Below are 24,173 nucleotides of genomic sequence, written 5' to 3' on the forward strand. Positions count from 1 at the left end.
TTAAATTACAACCAACATGATATTCCCTAAGGCTAGGTTCAGATTGCGTTAGGGCAATCCGTTTAGCGCTAAGCGCATTGCGCTAATGCAATGTATTTTAAGGGGTCGCGTTAAACGTCCCCGCTAGCGCAGATCCCCGATCTGCGAGAGCGGGGAACGGACATCGGGCGCGCCGCGGACGCTGCAAGCAGCGTCCGAGGTGCGCTACAAAGGAACGGCACATCGCTAGCGCGTGCCGAAAATGACACGCGCTAGCAATGCGCTTTAACATTGCTGGCAATGGGAGCGCTAACAGACACGTTGCACGGCGTTAATTTCGCCGTGCAACGCTGTCCGTTAGCGCTCACACTAAAACGCAATGGGAACCTAGCCTAAGCTATCCTCTCACAAATAAGGAGGAGGACTAGGACAGACATGCTAGTGTATTAAAGGGAACCTGTCACCCCCAAAATCGAAGGTGAGCTAAGCCCACCAGCATCAGGGGCTTATCTACAGCATTCTGTAATGCTGTAGATAAGCCCCCGATGTATCCTAAAAGATGAGAAAAAGAGGTTAGATTATACTCACCCAGGGGCGGTCCCGTTCCGGTTCTGGTCCGATGGGTGTCATGGTCCAGTCCAGGGCCTCCCATCTTCTTACAATGCCGTCCTCTTCTTGTATTCACGCTGCGGCTCCGGTGTAGGTGTACTTTGCCTGTTGAGGGCAGAGCAAAGTACTGCAGTGCGCAGGTGCCAGGAAAGGTCCAAAATACACCTGCGCCGTAGCCGCAGCGTGAATACAAGAAGAAGACGTCATCGTAAGAGGATGGGAGGCCCCGGATCGGACCGTGATGCCCATCGGACCAGAACCGGACCGAGACCACCCCTGGTTGAGTATAATATAACCTCTTTTTCTCATCTTTCAGGATACATCGGGGGGCTTATCTACAGCATTACAGAAGCCCCTGATACTGGTGGGCTTAGCTCACCTTCGATTTTGGGGGTGATAGGTTCCCTTTAACACATGAGTAGTGTTGAGCGATACCTTCCGATACTCAAAGGTATCGGTATCGGATGGTATCGGCCGATATCCAAAAAATATCGGATATCGCCGATACCGATACCCGATACCAATGCAAGTCAATGGGACACAAGTATCGGAAGGTATCCTGGATGGTTCCCAGGGTCTGAAGGAGAGGAAACTCTCCTTCAGGCCCTGGGATCCATATTCATGTAAAAAATAAAGAATTAAAATAAAAAATATGGATATACTCACCCGTCCGGCGGCCCCTGGACCTTACCGATGTAACCGGCAGCCTCCGTTCCTAAGAATGAGGAGTGAAGGACCTTCGATGACGTCGCGGCTTGTAATTGGTCGCGTGACCGCTCATGTGACCGCTCACGCGACCAATCACAAGCCGCGACGTCATCGCAGGTCCTAAACTCACTGCATTCTTAGGAACAGAGGCTGCCGGTTACATCGGTAAGGTCCAGGGGCCGCCGGACGGGTGAGTATATCCATATTTTTTATTTTAATTCTTAATTTTTAACATGAATATGGATCCCAGGGCCTGAAGGAGAGTCTCCTCTCCTCCAGACCCTGGGAACCATACACTGGGAACTTCCGATTCCGATTTCCGATATCACAAAAATATCGGAACTCGGTATCGGAATTCCGATACAGCAAATATCGGCCGATACCCGATACTTGCGGTATCGGAATGCTCAATACTACACATGAGACAGACAGGGATAACAAAAAACAACAAATATACAAAAACACTCACCAAAGATAGAAAAATATATAAATAGGAATGTACCAACCAAATGGGAATAGGACAATGAGGAAAGCATACACTCAAAAAACAGCAGGCAACAATCTTCAGTAACAATAACGATCTCCAATTCATGACAGTGTTTCCAAGGAACTAGGAAGCAAAGCTTTCACAGGCAAGGAAGAGAAGGTCTGACCAGATTATATGGGGAGAGGAAATGGCCAGGTCAGGAACAGCTGTGAGATGGAGATGCAAGTTTCTAATCAACATAGAAAAGGTTGTTAACCTCTTTAGCACCAAATATTTTAATGGATCAGCTACTGTTAAGTTTGTGTATCTCAATTGTATCTATAAAGGATTGTGTCTTCTCCTTTTTTGAGAGCCCACTCTGCACAATCAATTTTAACTTCCTGAGTGTGCAGCAAGGTATCCATAAAACAGGCTTCTGTCTTCACCCCTATGTCTATTCATCATTACAGGCCTATTGCACTGATGTAGTTAATGCAGCCATGACTAGATAATTTTTACCACTTTATTTTGCAATTTAAGTCCCTTTGGTGCTCCCATGAATTCTAACATTTGTCTTAAAGGGAACCTGTCACCAGGTTATCCCCATGTAAAGTAGGGCCAGCACATGTAAGCCCTCTGCTACAAAATACTGGAATGCTGTTTGTATGTCCCCAATACAATCTGCATAATGCAAAAAAGACCCTTTACTATACTCACCCTCAAACTATATAAATGCACATGTAGCTCGTTCAAAGACAAGGACAGAAATACATTTACATGTCTAGTCCGTTACTCCGTTACCAAGAAATCAGTGTTTGAATTGAAATGCAGTGAAATGCAAATGAGACCGAGGTGCTGTTGGCATGTGGAAGATCTTTCTAAGCCTCTGTCACTCCATCTCTACTCCTCACCTAGCTCCGCATTCTACTGCTTGATTGTTTGTCAAGTCACAGGAGGCAGCACTATGTGGGGGATAGAGCTGGGGAAAGGAGAGGCTTGGGTAGGACTTCCACTCACCAAAATCACCTGAGCCTCATTTCCAAACAGATTTCTCTATAATAGAGGAACAAACTGTCTAGCTTAAGGTATTGCTGGACTTGTCTTTGAAAGTTCTACAAGTGCGTATAAATTGTTTAGGGAGTGAAATTCTGATAGATTAAATTAATATGGGCTGAAAATAATTCAATACATTTACATCACTGTTATAACACTGTCAATTTTTACTCACCTTTATAGGTCCCTCACGCATAATCTGCCCCAGTTTTGCAATGTTATCATACTCTTGAATTGCTGCACGAAGGTAACGGTCATCTTCTGGTTTTGTAGCTGTTGGTTCACGACCAAAAGTGCCCTAAAAATGAATGCAATTTTATAAATGAAATAATAAAAATTGCTAAATTTGTTTAATTTAGGCTGGGTCTACATGGGCGATTTTGGCCACGACACCTGTCCCCCCAAAATTGCTAGGCACAGCTTAAAACAAATGAATAGGGTTACAATGTGACTCTGAGGATACTGGGACTGCAACAAGCAAGTCACACAAAATCCAACGTGATTGGTCTTCTTGTGACTTACTTGTTGCGGTCCCAGTATCTTAAGGGTCACAATGTCACCCCTTTCACTTGTGTTGTGATGTAGCAATGACTCCTACCGAACTTTGACCTCACAACAGGTGTCATGGTTGAAGTCATCATGTAGCCCCAGGCTTACATTGGGTATGGTTTCCTACAAGATATGTTAGAAATGAATAATATGGAATAAGATAGAAAGCCTAAGAATGTATAATGTAAATAGCTGTGAGACCTCTTATGCCCAAATTTACAAGATCAAAGACCCTTTATTTACATGTGTTCTGGCTGGGCTGTTCCAAAGATCTGTAATGTCACTCAAGTCCTCTGGTAAATCATCCTCATGTTCTGCTTGTGCAGCCAACTCCAAATTTCTGCAGAACGGATCCAACCATACAGGGTTTGCACTACAAATACAAAGTTTTAAAAAGTTAAGTTATTTAGAGTCTGTTAGCAGAGACTTGCACCAATAGGCTGGAGTACAGTGGGGCTACACAGATTTTCTCTTCCCCTAAAGTACAAGCTCATTACAAGAACAACCCACTAATTTCAAATTTAAAGGCAGCCTGTGTTAGGGCTGGCGGAACGCACCGAGTATATTTAGATATAATTATTGGTGCGTTCGCCGCCCGGGGTCCACCGTGTAGGAGACGAACCTGCTGCTAGCAAATGGCGGCGCGATATGGCGGTATAAGCGAACTCTGTTACTTCACAGAGTCACACAGAAGGGAAAACGCTGTGCCCTGTTAGCATCACAGGGGAACACAGCAGCCTAACAGAGCAAAAAGCAATCAGTGGTCAGGGAGTAGCAAGCACACAAACACCTCCTCTCCGGTGGAGCCGGAATTCTAATGGCTTTACACCAGCCCTGAATTCACCATACAAAACTCCTCACCGGAGGTGCTGGTATTCTAGTGGCTTGTTTCAGCCACACCCTGACCACAAGCAGACAAGACCACTGAATAGCAAAAGCTCATGACATAAGCTGATCCTAGTGCTTGGCTGTGCGGCCATGCAAACCTTTTATAGCTGCAGCAACTTCAGGACCTTCCTAGAGGACCAATGGGAGCTGCCACAGTACCTGAGAAACTTCAGGACCTTCGTAGAGGACTAATGGGAGCTGCTGCAGTACCTGAGCATGTGACCCCTGACCTCCAATGAGAGGTCTTACTTTGGGCATGCTCAGAAAGGGAAAAGCAGGACTTAGTCCCAGAGATGTCTGCTCGCCGCTGACCAGTACTGGATACAATGGCTGAGCCTGGAAAGGCAGCAGTAACCATCCGCATAGTATCAGGTCTCCACTGAGCAGGCATCACTGTGGCTGGAGAAGAATGGGAGACCGCAGCGGAGATGGTTCGAGATTCCCCCTGTGCAGAGGTGGGAACTCGACCCCTAACAGCCGGCCACCCCCAAACCACAAATATGACTATTTAAACTTTTATACAATGAACCTGTAAAAATAAACCAGTAACATACAGTAACATACCGTATTTTTCGGATTATAAGACGCTCCGGATTATAAGATGCACCCCAAATTTTGGGGAGAAAAATGGGAAAACAACTTTTTTTTAATAAAACGGTGGTGCTTCTTATAATTTATGCATCTTATTGCTTACCGGGGGTGGTGGTTGCGGTGAAGCAGGGTCCCAGGGTCGCTGTTGGAGACAAGAGTAGAGCGTTGCTGCAGGCCGCAGGCTAGGATGAGGGGGTGTTTGGATGTGCAGCGCCCGCCCCGCTTCGGGTGTTCATTCAGTGCTGCGGGGGCTCTGCCGATATTTTGTGAAAGCCCAGAGCCCCCGCAGCTACATGGTTTCCTAGGAGTTGGACTCTGGGAAAATGGCTGCCGGGGGCGGTGCATGCGTAGACTGAGACCTTGGCTTCAAGATCTTGGGAGATGAGATCTCAGCGCTGAGATCTCATCTCTCTTCATTTTTGAAACACAATTTTTTTTATTTAGAAGTTAGAAGGGTCCAAAATTGATATGTAACTTCTAATTTTTCCCAAAAAATGTACAAAACCAATTTTTTTTTTAGGGACCACATCACATTTGAAGTGACTTTGGGGGCCTATATGACAGAAAATACCCAAAATTGACACCATTCTGAAAATTGCACCCCTCAAGGTGTTCAAAACCACATTCAAGAAGGTGCTCTTTAGGTGCTTGACGAGAACTTAAGCAATGTAAAAGGAAAAAATTAGCATTTTCCCTTTATTTCATAGTGTACAATAACAAATATCCTTTTTTTCATAAAAATGTTACTTTGTCTCCATTTTTTTTACTTTCACAAGTGTAACAGGAAAAAGGGAATCACAAGATTTGTTCTGCAATTTCTTCTGAGTACACCAATACTCCATTTGTGGGAGAAAACTACAATTTAGGCACACAGCAGGGCTCAGAAGAGAAGGATCATCTTTGACTTTTTGAAGGAAAAAATAGCTGGAATCGAGCGCGAACGCCATGCCACGTTTGGAGAGCCCCTGGTGTGCCTAACCATTGCCCCCACAAGTTACCCCATTTTGGAAACTACACTCCTCAAGGATTTTATCGAGGGGTATAATGAGGAATTTGAACCCAAAGGTACTACACAGAATTTGATAACATTAGGTCATCATATTAAATATGTCATCCATAGTGTTCTCTACTTGAGTTTGCTTCGGATGCTCGCAGTTGCTTCAGTGACATGTTTGAGTCCCCGCCCCGAATATTTTGCAGCTGTTAAACACCCCAAAAAACATGTGAGGATTACTCATGTATGACAGGCAATCCATGCATTTTTTTGGCTTTCTAACAGCAAAGAAACATATGGGGTGGACTTGAGCATGTTACTAGAGCACCCACGATACTCTGTGCATACCCCAGCACCCTGATGCAAACTTGAATAGCGAGCACTTGCACTCAACACTAGGCTTCATATCATCACTTTTTTTAACTTTTGAAAAAAAAAACTAAACCTAGCTCTAAGTCCAACCCCAACCCTAACAATAATTTAATGTTTGTGCTTAAGAGGCATTTTTTATTCCTATCATTTAGTGTTCAAATTTGAAGTGTTTTTTAGGCAGTACTGCCCCAAGAATTGATATGTTGCATCTTTTTCTATGTGGATAAAATAACAAAATGTGCACTCTATGTGTGTTTTCCTATTACATAAAAAAGAATCCTATTCAAAGAGTAGTTGAAGTGTTTTTTATGTGTATTTTGTAGAAAAATCTACAAAGTTCAAATAAAAAAAGTTTACTTAAAAGTTCCCTTTAGTTTTCTATCCACTTTTGGCAGGTTCCAGGCAAAATTTGCCTGAATAAGATACTGTGTGCACATTGTCTTAGATTGCAATCCAAAGAATGGTAAAGTAGTACAGAATAGACTGAACACATAAAAAAATAAAATAAAATAAAATATTGACTCTACTCATTTTTTCATCCGTTTCTTTTGACATTGACTGTTAGGATTGCTACTTCCAATAGGTGGCACTCACTAGAGTTCTAGTCCTCTTCCTCTCTGAAGAGACAATTTGCATATTTCCCAGAGGAGCATTGCGGCTTTAAGTCTCCTCATCTTGGCATGCTTAACATGTCACTCTCCACAAGGAAAAAATACTTCTTGGATCCCAGTCAGATGCCTCTCACTCAGCCAAATCAGATCACACACTTTGCACTGACGAGGGGCAATACCCTGAAACACAATGTCTGCAAAGTGAGATTCTGGTTTGGCCGTTATCCTAAGTCATGTGACAAGGCTCGTTAAAGGGTCAACATTGACTGTTAGGATTGCTAATTCCAATAGGTGGCAGTAGAGTTACAGTCCTCTTCCTCTCTGAAGAAGCAGTTTGCATATTTCCTAGAGGAGCATTGTGGCTTTAAGTCTCCTCATCTTGGCATGCTTAACATGTCACTCTCCGAAATCATAAATGATACTTCTTGGATCTAACTCACCCTTCAAATGAGTATTTATTGGTATTGGGCATATCCAGGATGTCCATAAATCCTTTATTTCCTGAAAAATAAGAATCTGATTAAGATGAGATTATACCGCACTATTGCATGGATTTATTTTTTATGTGGATTTATGTTTTAAACCCAACAAAGTAAAGCTTCCCTGTATGCTCAACCAAGGGACATATATATACGACTACATCTGAAATTCAATATATAGAGCTGTACACAGTATAGAAGGAGAATGTATGAGAACGGCATGGTACTAGAACCATGGCACTTGCTTTAATTAGAAAAATATATTTGCTCCAGAAAAAGCACCTAACACCAACATATTAATAACATAAGTGGAACTTACCCGTTGATCCAGCCACTATTGCTTTCAACTTCCTTTTGTGTCTGAAATTCAGTAAAAAAGAGAAAATAACTGAGTAGTTCCACTATATAGATAGCAGTTTTTCAGCAAACGGAAGCAGACTCTACTATACTATGGAATATTGAAAACAATTCTTTGTCACGTATCCATGTACAGCACGTGATTCGTCCCAAAAGGTACACATCTCTTTATAAATCAGGGACAATTAGAAATGTCTGACTTTGAATTTATTTTTTTATGTCTCCACTGAGCAGCCTTACCTTTGCGGTGTTAACATGGGTGACATGACATTATTAACTTTGTCATTTGCTAAATGAAATTAAAAGTAAGATTATAGGCTGACAAAGACCGCTTTTTAACCTGTGCAATTTCCATCATAGTAAGACATACAATGAATAATACAAGGGGCCACAGCCACAAAGTTATCCATTTGGAAGTCCTACAAATAATAAACAAGGATCCCTTTGAGATATTCCTTATACATACATTTAAAAATACTAGATAATATTTTAGTACAATATTAGATAGTGTACACTTTTAGAAAAAGAAGAATTTTGGGATATACTTACACAGTTCGATAGTACCAGTTCATAAAGATAAACAACATGGCAGCCAAGAACAGGAGGATAGCCAATATAATGATTGCCATCTGCAGAGACAATAAATATAAAATATTACAGCAAAGTCATATATGGTTGAGGAAGTATTTATGTATTTTATTTATTATGTATTGCTTACATAGCGCCATCATATTCCACAGCGCTTTACAGACATTATCATCACTGTCCCCATTGGTATTCACAACTACATTCTCTCTCAGTATGCATCTTAGTTCTCTAAAATATTTGAAAAGGAAGAGGAGGAAGGCGAGAGAGGAAGAAGACAAAGAGGAGAGAGGAAGAAGAGAGAGATGGAGAAGAGGAAGAAGAGAGAGAGAGGAAGAATTGGAGGAAGAAAAGAGAGAGGAAGAAGATGAAGATAGATGAAGAAGAAATAATGATATCCATAAGCATTCACAATGCAATCTCAACCATTTGAATACCTGACATTTATGCTGATTTGGGGCACAGTAAATGATGACTATTCTATGCATAATGGAGCTATTTAGAAGAAAAGCTGGAAATCACAGTAATATGAGGCTATTGCACTAATACTATACCATTAAATATACAATAATATTAGGACTGTACCTGTAAAGCAGACAGGTCCTCTGAAGCACTGGCAGCAGTGGCTGGTTGCACATCCAGAACATTGTAGTTGCGAAACAGATTACGCAATTGTTCTTTATTTTCATCAATCATCTGTATAACCCTTGAAGAGAACATGATTTGTACTTACTAAATAATAACTGTAATGTACTTCATGAAAAAAATCTGCAATTTTGTTCTCTACTGCTCACATTAATATACGTACATTTATAGATATGATATTGGCACTTTCAGTAGGTTGTTTGGGATATAGAAAAAAACTTGTATTTATTCTTATGTAACATATTGGACATATGGGCAGTATTCACATTATAAAAGTCCATCCTGCTTTATCTTATTATCCAGAATAAAATGAAATACAAAATGAACTATACTAATAGCAAAGCAATAAGAAAGCATGTAATGGGTAGAAAAACAAAAAAATGTGGAAAAATACAGCACTTCTTAATGACCTACCGCTCAACATCAAGAATTCTGTTGGTGTCGCGGTTTACCACATGTATCAGCATGTCGGTCTGTGCAAAATTCACTCGGCCTTTTTTATCTACATGGAACTATAGAAAAATATAATTGTTAAACAAAATGACTTCTTAGGAAAAGTGCCCTTGTTGCTTTAGAACTCAGAGGTCAATGTTTTGTGTCACAGTACAGAAAGTAAAAGACAAACTGGTGGCTATAGACAATGTTTTTAAAATTCATGAAAGAGAAGGTTTTATTAAGCAAATTATTTCCTAATCAGTTATATGGATATGTAATCATTTTTTTAAATATTCCAATTTAAAGTTATGGAAGCTGGAAATATATGAAACTACATAAGTGTGAACAATATGGGAGCAATAAAAGAGAAGTGTTCAAACCAACAGAAGACCTTAGCAACCACTATGGTTTTCTTTTTTGTTTTTCTTTTTAAACACACTATGATCTTCCTTTTTTTTCTCACATTTTCCCTAGTCTCAGTCAGGTATTGGACTCAATCTAGGACTGACTACCACTCATTACATAAATCTGTTCATAGCTGTTAGGGTACCGTCACACAGTGAAATTTTCATCGCTACGACGGCACGATTCGTGACGTTCTAGCGATATCGTTACGATATCGCTGTGTCTGACACGCTACTGCGATCAGACATCACGCTGAGAATCGTACGTCGTAGCAGATCGTTTGGAACTTTCTTTCGTCGCTTGATCACCCGCTGACATCGCTGGATCGTTGTGTGTGACAGCGATCCAGCGATGTGTTCGCTTGTAACCAGGGTAAACATCGGGTAACTAAGCGCAGGGCCGCGCTTAGTAACCCAATGTTTACCCTGGTTACCAGCGTAAACGTAAAAAAAACAAACAGTACATACTCACATTCCGGTGTCTGTCCTCCGGCGTCTCAGCTTCTCTCCACTGTGAGCGCCTGCCGGCCGGAAAGCGAGCACAGCGGTGACGTCACCGCTCTGCTTTCCGGCTATGGTGCTTACACAGTGCAGAGAAGCACAGCGCCGGGGACAGACACCGGAATGTAAGTATGTACTGTTTATTTTTTTTACGTTTACGCTGGTAACCAGGGTAAATATCGGGTTACTAAGCGCGGCCCTGCGCTTAGTAACCCGATATTTACCCTGGTTACCCGGGGACTTCGGCATCGCTCCAGCGCCGTGATTGCAAAGTGTGACCGCAGTCTACGACGCTGGAGCGATAATCATACGACGCTGCGACGCCACGGATCGTGCCGTCGTAGCGATGAAAATGGCACTGTGTGACGGTACCCTTACCCTTCACTTGGGAAGCAAAGTCTTTTTATTGCTTTCCCTTTTGGATTTAAACCCTTAAGGACTGAGCCACTTTGTGCGTTAATGACAGAGCCTCATTTTCCAAACCTGACTAGTGTCACTCTATGGAAAAAGAGTTTAAGTACCATGTAAAATGTTAGAAACATTTTTCTATCTACTGGCTAACACGGTACCAAGATATATATCTTTCATGTAAAATGTTAACATTAATCTTTATTATATAATATTAAAAACAGAATTGAATCATAATAAAATATACAAGTGCCAAATCAGAGGCTGCAATACCATATGACAGTCTAGGGAGACCTTGTAACATCTTGTGCCCAGAATGAAATCCTATTGAATGTCCATTGAATTAGTATACAAATACGGTGCTTTCAAATATAAAGTGCTGCTACACAGCGTGCATATAAGATACAGTACAGATGTAGTTGTAGGACTTACATAGGAGGACAAGGTATGATGCCGGTGCTCCCGCCACCCCAACACGTGTTTCGTGAAGGTCACTTCCTCAGGAGGCGTGACGCAGCTTCTATTTTGGCACCTGTATATTTTATTATGATTCATTTCTGTTTTAAATATTATGTAATAAAGATTAATGTTTACATTTTACATGGTACTTAAACTCTTTTTCCAATCATGAGTGTTTCAATATAAAGTTCTAGAGTTATGTACACTTTTTGCAAATTTGGGTATTCTTTGTTGTTAGTGTCATTTTCTGTAGTAATAAGGGATGAGCGAGGACTAAAATGCTCCAATGTTATAGCCACCGAAATATAACACAAAGCATGTAATACTCTATGGATAGCAAATTCAATCCAGAACATTTTTTGAATACTTTTTTGGAGTGTTACATACCATCGAAATGTGAAACAAATCACATAATACTATTTGAAAGACAAATTGTATCCGGAAAAAAATTGAATGCTTTTTTTGAATGTTACATACCACCAAAATGTAAAATGAAGCACTTAAAACTCGATAGATGACAAATAGAATCCAGAAACATTTTTGAACGCTTTTTTAGAGTATTATATATCAACGACATGTAACACAAAGAACATAGTCCTCTATGGATGACAAATTAAATCTCGAAAAAATTTTGAACGATTTTATTGAGTGTTATATACCACTGAAATGCAACACAAAGAATGTAGTACTCTATGGAAAATAAATTAAATCCAGAAAAATTTTTGGAAGCTTTTTTGGAGTGTTATATACCGCCGTAATGTAACACTATGCACGTTAAACTGTATTGATGACAATGTCCATATGTCAGTTTTTTCTCCCCCCAAAAAAAGAATGTGGTCACATGCAACAGCTATATATTTAACAAAGAACTGCAAAACCACCCTAAGCCCTACCTTGAAGTTGTATTTTGCCACTCTCCCTTCTCCTGCAGCTGTCCCTAAGCTAAATGCAGAATGTATCTGATACAAACAGCAAAGCACAAGTTTAGCCCTTAGAAGGACTGTTAGGCCATGTGCACACGTTCAGTATTTTTCGCGTTTTTTTTCGCGTTTTTTTCGCGTTTTTTCGCTATCAAAACGTGATAAAAACGCGAAAAAAATGCTAACATATGCCTCCCATTATTTTCAGGGTATTCCGCATTTTTTGTGCAAATGTAAAAAAAGCAACATGTTCATTAAATTTGCGGAATTGCGGGGTTCCGCACACCTAGGAATGCATTGATCTGCTTACTTCCCGCACGGGGCTGTGCACACCATGCGGGAAGTAAGCAGATTATGTGCGGTTGGTACCCAGGGTGGAGGAGAGGAGACTCTCCTCCACGGACTGGGCACCATATAATTGGTAAAAAAAAATAATTAAAATAAAAAATAGTCATATACTCACCCTCTGATGGCCCCCGGAGTCTTCCCGCCTCTCAGGTGCACGCTGCCACTTCGATTCCTATAGCTGGTGTGTGGTGAAGGACCTGCGATGACATCGCGGTCTTGTGATTGGTCGCAAGACCGGTCATGTGACTGCTCACGTGACCGTGACGTCATCGAAGGTCCTGCACACACACATCATCTATAGGAATGGACGCCGCTGAGGAGATCGGCTGTCTGCAGGTGAGTATAACCATTTTTTTTTTTTTTTTATTACTTTTAAACATTCTATCTTTTACTATTGATGCATAAGCAGCATCTATAGTAAAAAATTGGTCACACTTGTCAAACACTCTGACAAGTGTGACCAACCTGTCAGTCAGTTTTCCAAGCGATGCTACAGATCGAAATTAGCTTGCAGAATGCTAAAGTTTTCCAAGCGATCTGTAGCATCGCTTGGAAAACTGACTGACAGGTTGGTCACACTTGTCAAACATAGCGTTTGACAAGTGTGACCATCTTTTTACTATAGATGCAGCCTATGCAGCATCAATAGTAAAAGATAGAATGTTTAAAAAAAATAAAAAAAATGGTTATACTCACCTGCAGGCATCCGTTCCTATAGATGCCGTTGTGGTTCAGGACCTTCCATGACGTCGCGGTCACGTGAGCGGTCACATGACCGGTCTCGACCAATCACAAGACAGTGACGTCATCGCAGGTCCTTCACCGCACACTAGCTTTAGAAACCGAAGCGGCAGCATGCAGCGGAGAGGCAGGAAGACATCGAAGGTGAGTATAGGACTATTTTTTATTTTAATTATTTTTTTTTACCAATTATATGGTGCCCAGTCGGTGGAGGAGAGTCTCCTCTCCTCCACCCTGGGTACCAACCGCACATAATCTGCTTACTTCCTGCATGGTGTGCACAGCCCCGTGCGGGAAGTAAGCAGATCAATGCACTCCTAGGTGTGCGGAATCCCCTGCAATTCCGCATTTCAATGAACATGTTGCTTTTTTTTCCGCTATGCGATTTTTTCGCTGAAAAAAAGGCTACATTTGTACAAAAAATGCGGAATACACTGAAAATAATGGGAGGCATATGTTAGCTTTTTTTCGCGTTTTTATCACGTTTTTATAGCGAAAAAACGCGAAAAAAACGCGAAAAATACTGAACGTGTGCACATGGCCTTAGTATGATCGTTCACTATCAACACCAGTATCAACACTAGAGACTCTGATTAGTTAAACTGTAAAAACACAGGCCTGGATAACTGCCTGGCCTGGTGAAAACAGTTTTGAGGGTGGAGTCAATGATCAGCAAACAAGGAATGCTTGTTCCAGATTCTCTTCTTGTATAAATGTGCTCTTAGGGGGAGCAAAATAATTGTCACATTCCAAACACCTGCATCCCACGCTGTAACTTTGTGTACATGCATTTTTTAATGGATAAAAAAAATTTCTGAACACAACTGACATTGCAGATTTTAAAATCTACACTACATGTCAATTTACAAGTGATAGAAAAAAACCTGTAATATGTACACATTGGGTCAGGAGACCCGTGGACAAGAGCGTGATCCGACTGTGTAACATGGATGTGTGAAAACAGTATAATTTCATTTTTATGGATAATATCTATGCCTGTGATAGTCTATGGAGTCATTCACATGTCTGTGATTTTTCGCAGACGGAGTATGAGTAGTCTGCATAAAATTGAGGAGATATGTCCAATTTTAATCCGAGTGTCAGATCAAAATTGGCAATGTGAGTCTAATCGTTCGTGAAAAAAATCTTGAGTGCAGTCCGATTTTCACTGACTGTCACATAGGAGACATAAGAGAAGGTGGAGACATTTTTTTATTTTTTTCCTCACGTACGAGGAAAGCGTCCGGCACTTGGATCAAATTCTGATAAAAATAATCAGTCCAGTTTCCTCGTACATGAGAAAAATGGATGTGCGAATAAAACCTTAGACACAGGAGTGTTGTTTGGAAGTGAAATGAGGGCACATCAGTTTTAGAAAGAAAAATGGATTACTGCAAAGCAGGAATGTGGTAAGGGACTATTTGACCACAGCAGTGGGGAAAGTGGCTATAAAGAAAGTGATGTGACGCCTGAGCCAATGAGGGAGAGGCAGCAGTTGTTACACGGGCCTTCTTCAAATCCCTCCTACAATCTCCCTTATTCACTATGACATGAAGGGACCACAAGCCAATCAGAGAACATATACACATGGTAAGTATTTTTTTATTCACGTTATCCACTTTCAATATTCTCAGAAACATTTATACCTATTTAGGAGCTTTCAACAGCAAAATGTAACATGGCAGAATATAAAGAGGTATAACTTCTCACTTTCTCCCTCTGATTCTACAACTTTTGCTGAATTCAGTCCTATGTGGCAATCTGTTTTATAAAGTATCGGCTAAACTTAAAGAGGTTGTATAAAGTGATAAGTCTGCAGTCACTCTGTATGACTGCAGACTTATTAATCCCCCTCAGCACATGCACTGTGCTCTATGAGGATTCAACAGTAGTGATGTATGCGTTATAAATGCTTCGGGGCAGAATCCGCCTAATTGATGAAGCCTTGTTCCAAACACTTGTATGAAGCTGGCTGCTCCCTGTCTAGTGAAGCGGCAGTCCAGTGGGCAGAGCCATCTAGTGGGTGCAGCCAAGCTGAATACAAGTGTATGGAGCGAGGCCGCGCCCACTAGACAGGCTCTGCCCGGGAGTATGTATACTGCATACATCACCGCCATTACCACTTCATAGACTTATAGAATCATAGAACATTAGAGTTGGAAGGGATCTTCCAGCCGGTTCCACTCATTGATCACCCTCATTGTCAAAAAGTTTTTTCTAATATCGAATCTGTATATTTATTATTATTATTATTATTATTATTATTTATTTATTTATATATCACCATTGAATCCATGATGCTGTACTCTCCCTTTCAGTTTCATTCCATTGCTTCTCATGTTTCCATGTGCAAATGAGAATAAGAATGATCTCTTTACAATGTGACATCCCTTCAGATATTTGTAGACAGCTACTAAGTCTCCTCTTAGCCTTAGGTTCAGAAACTGGTGAATCTGGGGGATTCATAAGTCAGCAGTCATACTGAGTGACTGCAGACTTATCGATTTGGACCAGACAACCCCGTTAAGATCATTCTTTTGTTCATCAAGTATTGTATCATGATTTGGAAATAGTTTTAGAAGCTGTCTGCAGTTACTATTAGAAACTACTTTGGAAATAAAACCTTTGGATTTTCCTTGAACTCCATACCCCCTTTAAAGTTGAACGCTGTCTCTGATGTCAGTTTGGTCTTAAGGCAAATCTATTAGTGAAAGATCTAACGGATGCAGGTACAGACTGAGGCTGAAACTCAGCCCTGACATTTAAAATCACACAGGCCCATGCTGTCCCTGTCCCCAAGCACCAGATGGGATATATTACTAATATTACCCTGGAAGGAGGAAGGAATGGAAGATTTCCTACAAGACCAATATTTCTAATGATACCGGTGGCCTGCTGGGGTACGTGATGGAGTCAGCAACTTTGTGCTGCATAACAACTCGTAACAGTATGGGCATCTCGAGAACATAGATTCTGTTAACAACATAGCAGACAAGGCGGCCCATGACCAGACAGGCCCTTCTGGCATTTGCCACAATTGCCAGTCCGGCCCTGAACGAATGTAATGGATTTACACTCCTTTCCAGAGGCCTGACAATGGCATTATAATTATTACCTGCACATCATCTGTATTGACAATGGCTCCTGTTATGTTGGACAGCAGACGTATAAATTCCTCTTCAAACTCACGAACACGATCTGGAATCTCATTAATTACTATCTTTAAGCGTTGGTCATCTCGTAAAATATAAATACCAACAACAGCCGTGTCATTGTGTCCAGCCAGATCAGAAGCCATGATGTCCACCACAAAATAGCCAGGACTGTAGGCAGTAAATAAGTCAAAGGTCCGAATAATACCATCAACATTTCCTAGGAAGACACAAATCATATTTTTAATGAATTGATATACAGAATAAAAACTGGCATTACAGAAAAGGTTGCAAAAAGTGAATGTCAACCCTTTGTAAACTGTTTTCTTATTTATCTACATATGCACAAAATTCAGTGATGAGCAATACACGTCAATGGTCCGATGTTTTTCTGATTGTACATAATTTACTAGACAAAATTAACATTATCATTTATGGTAATGCAGAGAGTTCTTGCTTTGAATGTTGATTAAGTCTGACAGCCACTTGAGATCAGGAGGGAAATGTTTCTTTTTTAAGGCAAATTGGTTTATTACACTTGTATTTTATCTACTCTCTATATCAATAGGGGAAAACAAAGTTTTAAGGTTCACACATGCTCCTTCCCTTCATCCATGCTCTTTCCAATACCTTGGTTGAAGTTGATGACCATAGGTCTTTTTTATTTAAAGGGGTTGTTTCCTTTCAGAAAATGAATGCCCACAGCTGCAGTTTATTATAAAGAAACAAACCATGCTATACTCACTTTTCCGGGTTCCACCGGCAAGTTTCCACCGATTCTACCGGTGTTTGACATTGGCTGCTGCACCGACATCACATCGACAGAGCAGCAGTCAATCCGTGAGGTCAGTGGCTCTGCCAGTGTTCACAAAATGGCCCCTTCAGAGCTGCTGAGCGTCAGCACCACAGCCAATGCCAGACACTGAGTGCCACAGCAGACGATCTCTGGTAGAACCAGGAAAGATGAGTTCAGACAGTTTGTTTCTTTACAACCTGTACCAAGAGGCATTAATTTACTTTAACAATGTAAAAGCTCCAAATCAGTGCAAGAAACAGAGTTAAAAAGCTAAAATGTTGGCTTCTTTGGCAATAAAATGAGTTTTAATGTACAATGTTGTACATGCAGTGCAAGTAACGAGCCACAGCAAGACCTAGTTCCAGGTTATTTCTATAATGAAAATCATGTCAAGGACCATTAGCTAACTAATCTCTCCAGCTGCTGATAGGATACATTGTCGTTGATCCACTTCGTTCCTCTAAGAACTTTCTGTATGTAAGTTGGAACTGTGCATGAATGCTTCATGTCTATTTTCAGTCGTTCATATTCATAGTCTATGTTTAGCAATGTTAAAGTGGGTAAATAATAAAATATTGTTACCTATCACAAAAATATTTTTCACTGCCTCAGAATTATTTGAGTTGTGCTTGATGTACTGGATTCCGAGAATGGTATAGAAAACTAAACTGTTGTTTCCCACATCTGCATCAAGGGCCACAACTTTTATAAGGTCAGAACCCACTTTAGCATCAGTCGCAACACCTGAAATGAAAGATGACAAATTACAAGAATTAAACGTTTTTTACAGACCTAAAAAATATGTGCAAATGGTTTAGTAATGATGTAGTAAGATGTATTACGACTATTGAACCATATGTCCTATTATATACAAAGCTCTCATTTAGTGATTTACATTATCAGATACAGAATAAAGAAGCAGAAAGTTAAAACAATAAGATTTAGCTTTACTGACTTTTGTGCCTGCTTTACAGCTTCAGAGTACAGTACTTTATGCAGTCTCTATTCTTTAGTGCAATGTTTCTTGACTCTTGTGTTCAAGAGCCACCAACAGATCATGTTTACAGGATTTCCTTAGTATTGTACATGTGATGGAATTATCACTTGGCCAATATTAAGGAAAGCCTGGAAAAATGATATGTTGGTGGCTTGAAGACTGGAATTGCGGAACATTACTGTAGTGCTATGTATTTATGGCCCTGCAGAATAAAACGCTTTAAACGCTTGGCATACAATAAATCGCACACCTAATTAGTTGTAATTAATTGACACATTTAGGACACTGAGTGTAGAGCTAGAAGGTGTAGTTGCCCAAGTGTGGCCAAAACTCTGTATATCACAGTAGCCAATTGCCACACTATTTTATAATTGGGTGGCTATTGGTGTAAGTAGCTGCACCACTGCCACGCCATCTAGCTGTAACCTGAAGGTGCCCTTACACATGATTGTGTTCTCTATAGGGTGATTGGACTAAGCCGGAGATCGCTGATGGCGTAACGCCTATGTGCACATATTTAATTCAACATACCTAATCATTTTGTCTCAGCATCCGGGGAGAGTTAGTACGCCCCAACCATATTACATGCATATAAGTGTGTATGGCAACTTTGAAATACTTCCCAGTGTAAAACTTATTTTCATTCTTCAGTTATACCTGCAGTATACTCAGATTTTGTAAATTTTGGAGGCTGGTCATTAATGTCTTCAAGGAATATTCTCACTTCTTGCAATGTAGAGTCTGTGCTGGGATCAAAGCTTTGAATTTTTGCAGCCCTCATTGCTTTACGGGCTGACCAATTCCTGTTGCTTGATGCTTTAACTATCAGGGTATAATAGGGGTTCTTCTCTCGATCCAAGTTCTTCAGAACAGTGAGCTTTCCTTCTGGAGTTAGCTGGAAATTGCTTTCCTCATTGCCAGCTAGAAATTAAAAATAAGATGTTCACTCCACAATGTTACCATTCAAACAAAACTGAAAACAGTTCAAATAACATTAGCTTTAATGGTGGAGAACTCCTACACCCGCCCAAGATGTCGAGCTGCTCATAAACCTAGCTACAACTGAAATTTGCAGACATGACTGGTCTGAGAAGTTATATGATCGTGTGAATGTACAGTAGCCTAATATAGCTTTTCTATGGAGCATGTGCAATCACTTTACTTTATTCTAATGTAATCTAGCACACTGGAATGCCCTGCTCCATCCCCACTGACTAAAGTCACAACCTGTTTACGGATTACTTGTTCTGCATGGAGTTCGTAGTGCGCTCTGTGATGACACAGCATTTCTTCTTAATTATGCCAGATGTAAATTGAGTAGGCCCAGAATCAAAAACTGTTGTGTTTAGTATTGACTCTTGTAGGATGAATATTTACTCTTTACAAAACAGTAAGGCATGGCCACTGAACAATGATGTGTGCTGATATGTTGATTACTGACATTGTTTATGCCAGCAAGTTCCTTGGCATTCCCAAACAGAGGAGGAAAAATTATGCAAATAGCTTACATAATTGAACAATTCAGGTTGGCCTCATTCACATATCTCTCTAGCCTTTGGATGCTGGTTGAAGGCCAGTTGAGAACTATATGAAGAGACTTTTTTCTTCTGGTCTCCAGTATCTCAGCTTAGGGTACTACGAATTCAGCTGGAGGGACACAGGACTGTTTCATTGACCATCACTGGAATCCCAGAGACATCTTAAATAATCCAGGTAGGGGCAATCAGGTCTCCTGGCCACATACCTTACTGCTCTCGGTTAGCTTCCTAAGCTTGTTGTTAACGAGTCAGTGGAAGGGGGAGACTCTGTAATTTGCACTATCTTGGGTATTTGCTGGAACTGTTCTATATGCTATTGTGTGTTGGTGGTTCAATAAATTATTGCCACACTGTTTTACCCTCACCCTGTCTTGTCTGACTTGTATTCTGTAGATGTTCAGTGGTATGAGCCCTGGTCCATGCAGTCTTTGTAAAGGCAGACGGGCCAGCGGACGAGAGCACCCACTGACCTGCATGTTTCCACATGCTCTTTTCTCTTTCTCTCCCTGTGCACATCTACAGTTACAGTAAACTAGCCGAGAATCACAGGCCAAGCTCACAATTACATTATTCAGAGCTCACTACAAAGCTGCTGGCTGAGCCATTCAAAGAGTACAGAATACAGAGATTTCCTCTAAGAGCTTTGAATAGCGCAGCAAGCAGCTCTGCAGTATGTTCTGAACGGTAATGGCCATAGAAGGAAATAAGGAGCTGGTGGCGACATCACCACATGTAACAAGGAAGAGCATCCTCCACAAATCCAAAGAGATGCAATCGCCCACAAGCAAACAGGACACAATGAGAGATTGCACAGCTCTGGGCAGCTCAAGAGACAATGTGAGAATAACCCTTTAAGGTTTTTCAGTCTATTTAAATAGCATTCAGATGGGTCAAGAGGGCAGCAATTACACATGTAAATAGGACTTATGTTCCCAAAGAAGTACCAGTCTCGGAATGTTTCCATTACAAAAATGATAAAAGTTATTTATACTTGATATTTTGCATATTACCTGCAATGAAGTAATACACTATAGCATTTGATCCCACATCTGCATCCACAGCACCAGTGACATTTCCCACCAATGTTCCAGATTTGGAGTGTTCACGGACTGAGAGAATTTGATACTGCAAAGCGCCTCTCTGTAAAAGAAGAACCAACATAAAAAACAAAGAACACACATAATATATAGTGGTCCCTTTTACTCCAGAATGACCTTTGTGAATTTATAACATTGTCATGTACAGCTCTGTTAAAAATTAAGAGACAACTGCAAAATTTTCAGTTTGTCTTATTTTTCTCTTTATAGGTACTGTATATTTTTGAGTAAAATGTAAATTGTTCTTTTATTCTAAAAACTACTGACAACATGTCTCCGAAGTTCCAAGCAATAAATTTTGTATTTATTTTCTGAAAATGAGAAATGGTCAAAATAACAAAAAAATGCATTGCTTGCAGACCTCAAATAAAGCAAAGAAAACAAGCTCATAATAATTTAGAAACAACAATACTAATGTTTTAACTCAGGAAGAGTTCAGAAATCAATATTTTGTGGAATGACCATGATTTTTATTCACAGCTTTCATGCGTCTTGGCATGCTTTCCACCAGTCTTTCACACTGCTTTTGGGTGACCTTATGCCACTCCTGGTACAAATATTTTAGCATTTCTTCTTTGATTGATGGCTTGTGACTATCCATCATGCTGTTGATTACATTCCAGGGGTTTTCAAATGGGGTTCAGGTCTGGAGATTGGGCTGGCCATGACAGGGATTTGATGTGGAGGTCCTTCATCCACACCTTGATTGACCTAGCTGTGTAGCATGGCGCATTGTCCTGCTGGAAAAACCAGTCCTCAGAGTTGGGGAACATCGCCTGAGCAGAAGGAATCAACTGTTTTTCCAGGATAACCTTGTATGCGGCTTGATTCATACGTCCCTCGCATCACCGATCCTCCACCAAATTTCACAGTGGGTGCCTGACACTGTGACTTGTATGCCTCTCCAGGTCTCTGTCTAACCATTAGAAGACCAAGTGTTTATCTGGGGATGCTTCAACAAGGATGAAATTGCGCAGGTTAATCTTTGTGAAGGACGTATGAATCAAGTCGCGTGCAAGGTTATCCTGGAAAAACAGTTGATTCCTTCTGCTCAGGCAATGTTCCCCAACTCTGAGGACCAGTTTTTCCAGCAGGACAATGCACCATGCCACACAGCTAGGTCAATCAAGGTGTGGATGAAGGACACCCACATCAAATTCCTGTCATGGCCAGCCCAATCTCCAGACCTGAACCCCATTGAAAACCTCTGGAATGTAATCAAGAGGGAGATGGATAGTCACAAGCCATCAAACAAAGAACTGCTTAAATTTTTGTACAAGGAGTGGCATAAGGTCACCCAAAAGCATGCCAAGACGCATGAAAGCTGTGATTAAAAATCATGGTTATACCACAAAATATTGACTTCTGAACCCTTCCTGAGTTAAAACATTAGTATTGTTCTTTCTAAATGATTATGAGCTTGTTTTTTTGTTTGTTTTTTTTTTGCATTATTTGAGGTCTCCAATGCATTTTTTTTAGATATAATTTCACCATTTCTCGTTTTCAGAAAATAAATATAAAACGTATTGCTTGCATCTTCGGAGACATGTTGTCAGTAGTTTATAGAAAAAAAGAACAATTTACATTTTACTAAAAAATATACCTATAAAGCAAAAAATCAGACAAACTGAAAATTTTTCAGTGGTCTCTTAAATGCCAGAGCTGTAGATGATAACCCCATAGATAACTATAGAATAGTTTTAAACTCTCACAAAAAAGTAAGACTACATAAAAATAAGCAGACAAATGAGTGTATGTATATATATGTATATATATATATATATATATATATATATATATATATATATATATATATACATACACTCACCGGCCACTTTATTAGGTACACCTGTCCAACTTCTTGTTAACACTTAATTTCTAATAGCCAATCACATGGCGGCAACTCAGTGCATTTAGGCATGTAGACATGGTCAAGACAATCTCCTGCAGTTCAAACCGAGCATCAGTATGGGGAAGAAAGGTGATTTGAGTGCCTTTGAACGTGGCATGGTTGTTGGTGCCAGAAGGGCTGGTCTGAGTATTTCAGAAACTGCTGATCTACTGGGATTTTCACGCACCACCATCTCTAGGGTTTACAGAGAATGGTCCGAAAAAGAAAAAAATCCAGTGAGCGGCAGTTCTGTGGGCGGAAATGCCTTGTTGATGCCAGAGGTCAGAGGAGAATGGGCAGACTGGTTCGAGCTGATAGAAAGGCAACAGTGACTCAAATCGCCACCCGTTACAACCAAGGTAGGCCTAAGAGCATCTCTGAACGCACAGTGCGTCGAACTTTGAGGCAGATGGGCTACAGCAGCAGAAGACCACACCGGGTACCACTCCTTTCAGCTAAGAACAGGAAACTGAGGCTACAATTTGTACAAGCTCATCGAAATTGGACAGTAGAAGATTGGAAAAACGTTGCTTGGTCTGATGAGTCTCGATTTCTGCTGCGACATTCGGATGGTAGGGTCAGAATTTGGCGTAAACAACATGAAAGCATGGATCCATCCTGCCTTGTATGGAGCATCTTTGGGATGTGCAGCCGACAAATCTGCGGCAACTGTGTGATGCCATCATGTCAATATGGACCAAAATCTCTGAGGAATGCTTCCAGCACCTTGTTGAATCTATGCCACGAAGAATTGAGGCAGTTCTGAAGGAAAAAGGGGGTCCAACCCGTTACTAGCATGGTGTACCTAATAAAGTGGCCGGTGAGTGTATATATAGATATATATATATATTGGTAGGGATTGTACCCATTCAGGTGCTGCAGGAGGAAGACAGGAGGAGAGTTTCTTAAAACAAAGTCCGTGCAGGTTTATTTGCACATAAACCCACAAGAAGCAACAGAAGGTAAACGGCCTTTAGAGCCAGCAGAACAACACAAAAATGTCCTTAGTTGGGTTCTGCTCCCTCAGGCCTGTGGGAACACAAGCTGGTCAATGTCCAGCATGCAGGCTTGCTCTGGAGCCACACACACAGGAGGGCATTTCCCTCCCCAGACACAGATTATGTGCCAAACAACAGCCTCCATTATGTATGCTGTAACCATACCCACAGGTGAGGTATGTGGTAGCCAGACCCGCCCATCTCTCATAGCTACCCGCAACATGGACCCAGATGCACTAAACGACACCTTAGTGCTTATGTGCACTAAAGAAAAATACTCCGGGTTACATCACAGGGAGCAGCAATCCTTGTGACAAATGCCACCCATTGATTACATACCTCCCCCTCTGCCTAAAGTCGTGGGGCTGGGCACCTTCTCTTACCCGACCAGAGACCCTTTTTGGTAGCCTTTGGAAATAAACTCGACTGTCAAAATCTGGCCCTGTCACTGAGCCCTTTTGGATCAGTATGTTATCTGACTCCGTCACCTCTGATAGGGTTGCCTCTTTGTCATACCACCCCCATCCCCGACGATCAGTACGGTGTTGTGATTTCCTTGGCCCCATACCTTCTGTCTGTTCTGACTCTGTCACTACATCTGC

At 41.0% G+C, this 24,173-nt stretch overlaps 1 protein-coding gene across 1 annotated transcript in view; it reads right to left on the bottom strand.

The window, feature by feature from the left end:
* CDH23 (cadherin related 23) overlaps window positions 1-24,173 on the bottom strand; it is a 1,745,895-nt gene that overhangs the window by 19,633 nt on the left and 1,702,089 nt on the right. The window contains exons 12-22 of the mRNA XM_077259281.1: window positions 20,596-20,725; window positions 18,705-18,968; window positions 17,633-17,794; window positions 16,218-16,474; window positions 9,301-9,398; window positions 8,827-8,947; window positions 8,206-8,285; window positions 7,619-7,659; window positions 7,261-7,321; window positions 3,608-3,737; window positions 2,991-3,113 (exon numbers count right to left, since the gene is read on the bottom strand). Coding sequence (XP_077115396.1) covers window positions 2,991-3,113; window positions 3,608-3,737; window positions 7,261-7,321; window positions 7,619-7,659; window positions 8,206-8,285; window positions 8,827-8,947; window positions 9,301-9,398; window positions 16,218-16,474; window positions 17,633-17,794; window positions 18,705-18,968; window positions 20,596-20,725 — 1,467 coding nt within the window. The remainder of the gene's footprint in view (window positions 1-2,990; window positions 3,114-3,607; window positions 3,738-7,260; window positions 7,322-7,618; window positions 7,660-8,205; window positions 8,286-8,826; window positions 8,948-9,300; window positions 9,399-16,217; window positions 16,475-17,632; window positions 17,795-18,704; window positions 18,969-20,595; window positions 20,726-24,173) is intronic.

This window comes from Ranitomeya variabilis, chromosome 4, assembly GCF_051348905.1.
Source record: "Ranitomeya variabilis isolate aRanVar5 chromosome 4, aRanVar5.hap1, whole genome shotgun sequence".
Taxonomy (NCBI): domain Eukaryota; kingdom Metazoa; phylum Chordata; class Amphibia; order Anura; family Dendrobatidae; genus Ranitomeya; species Ranitomeya variabilis.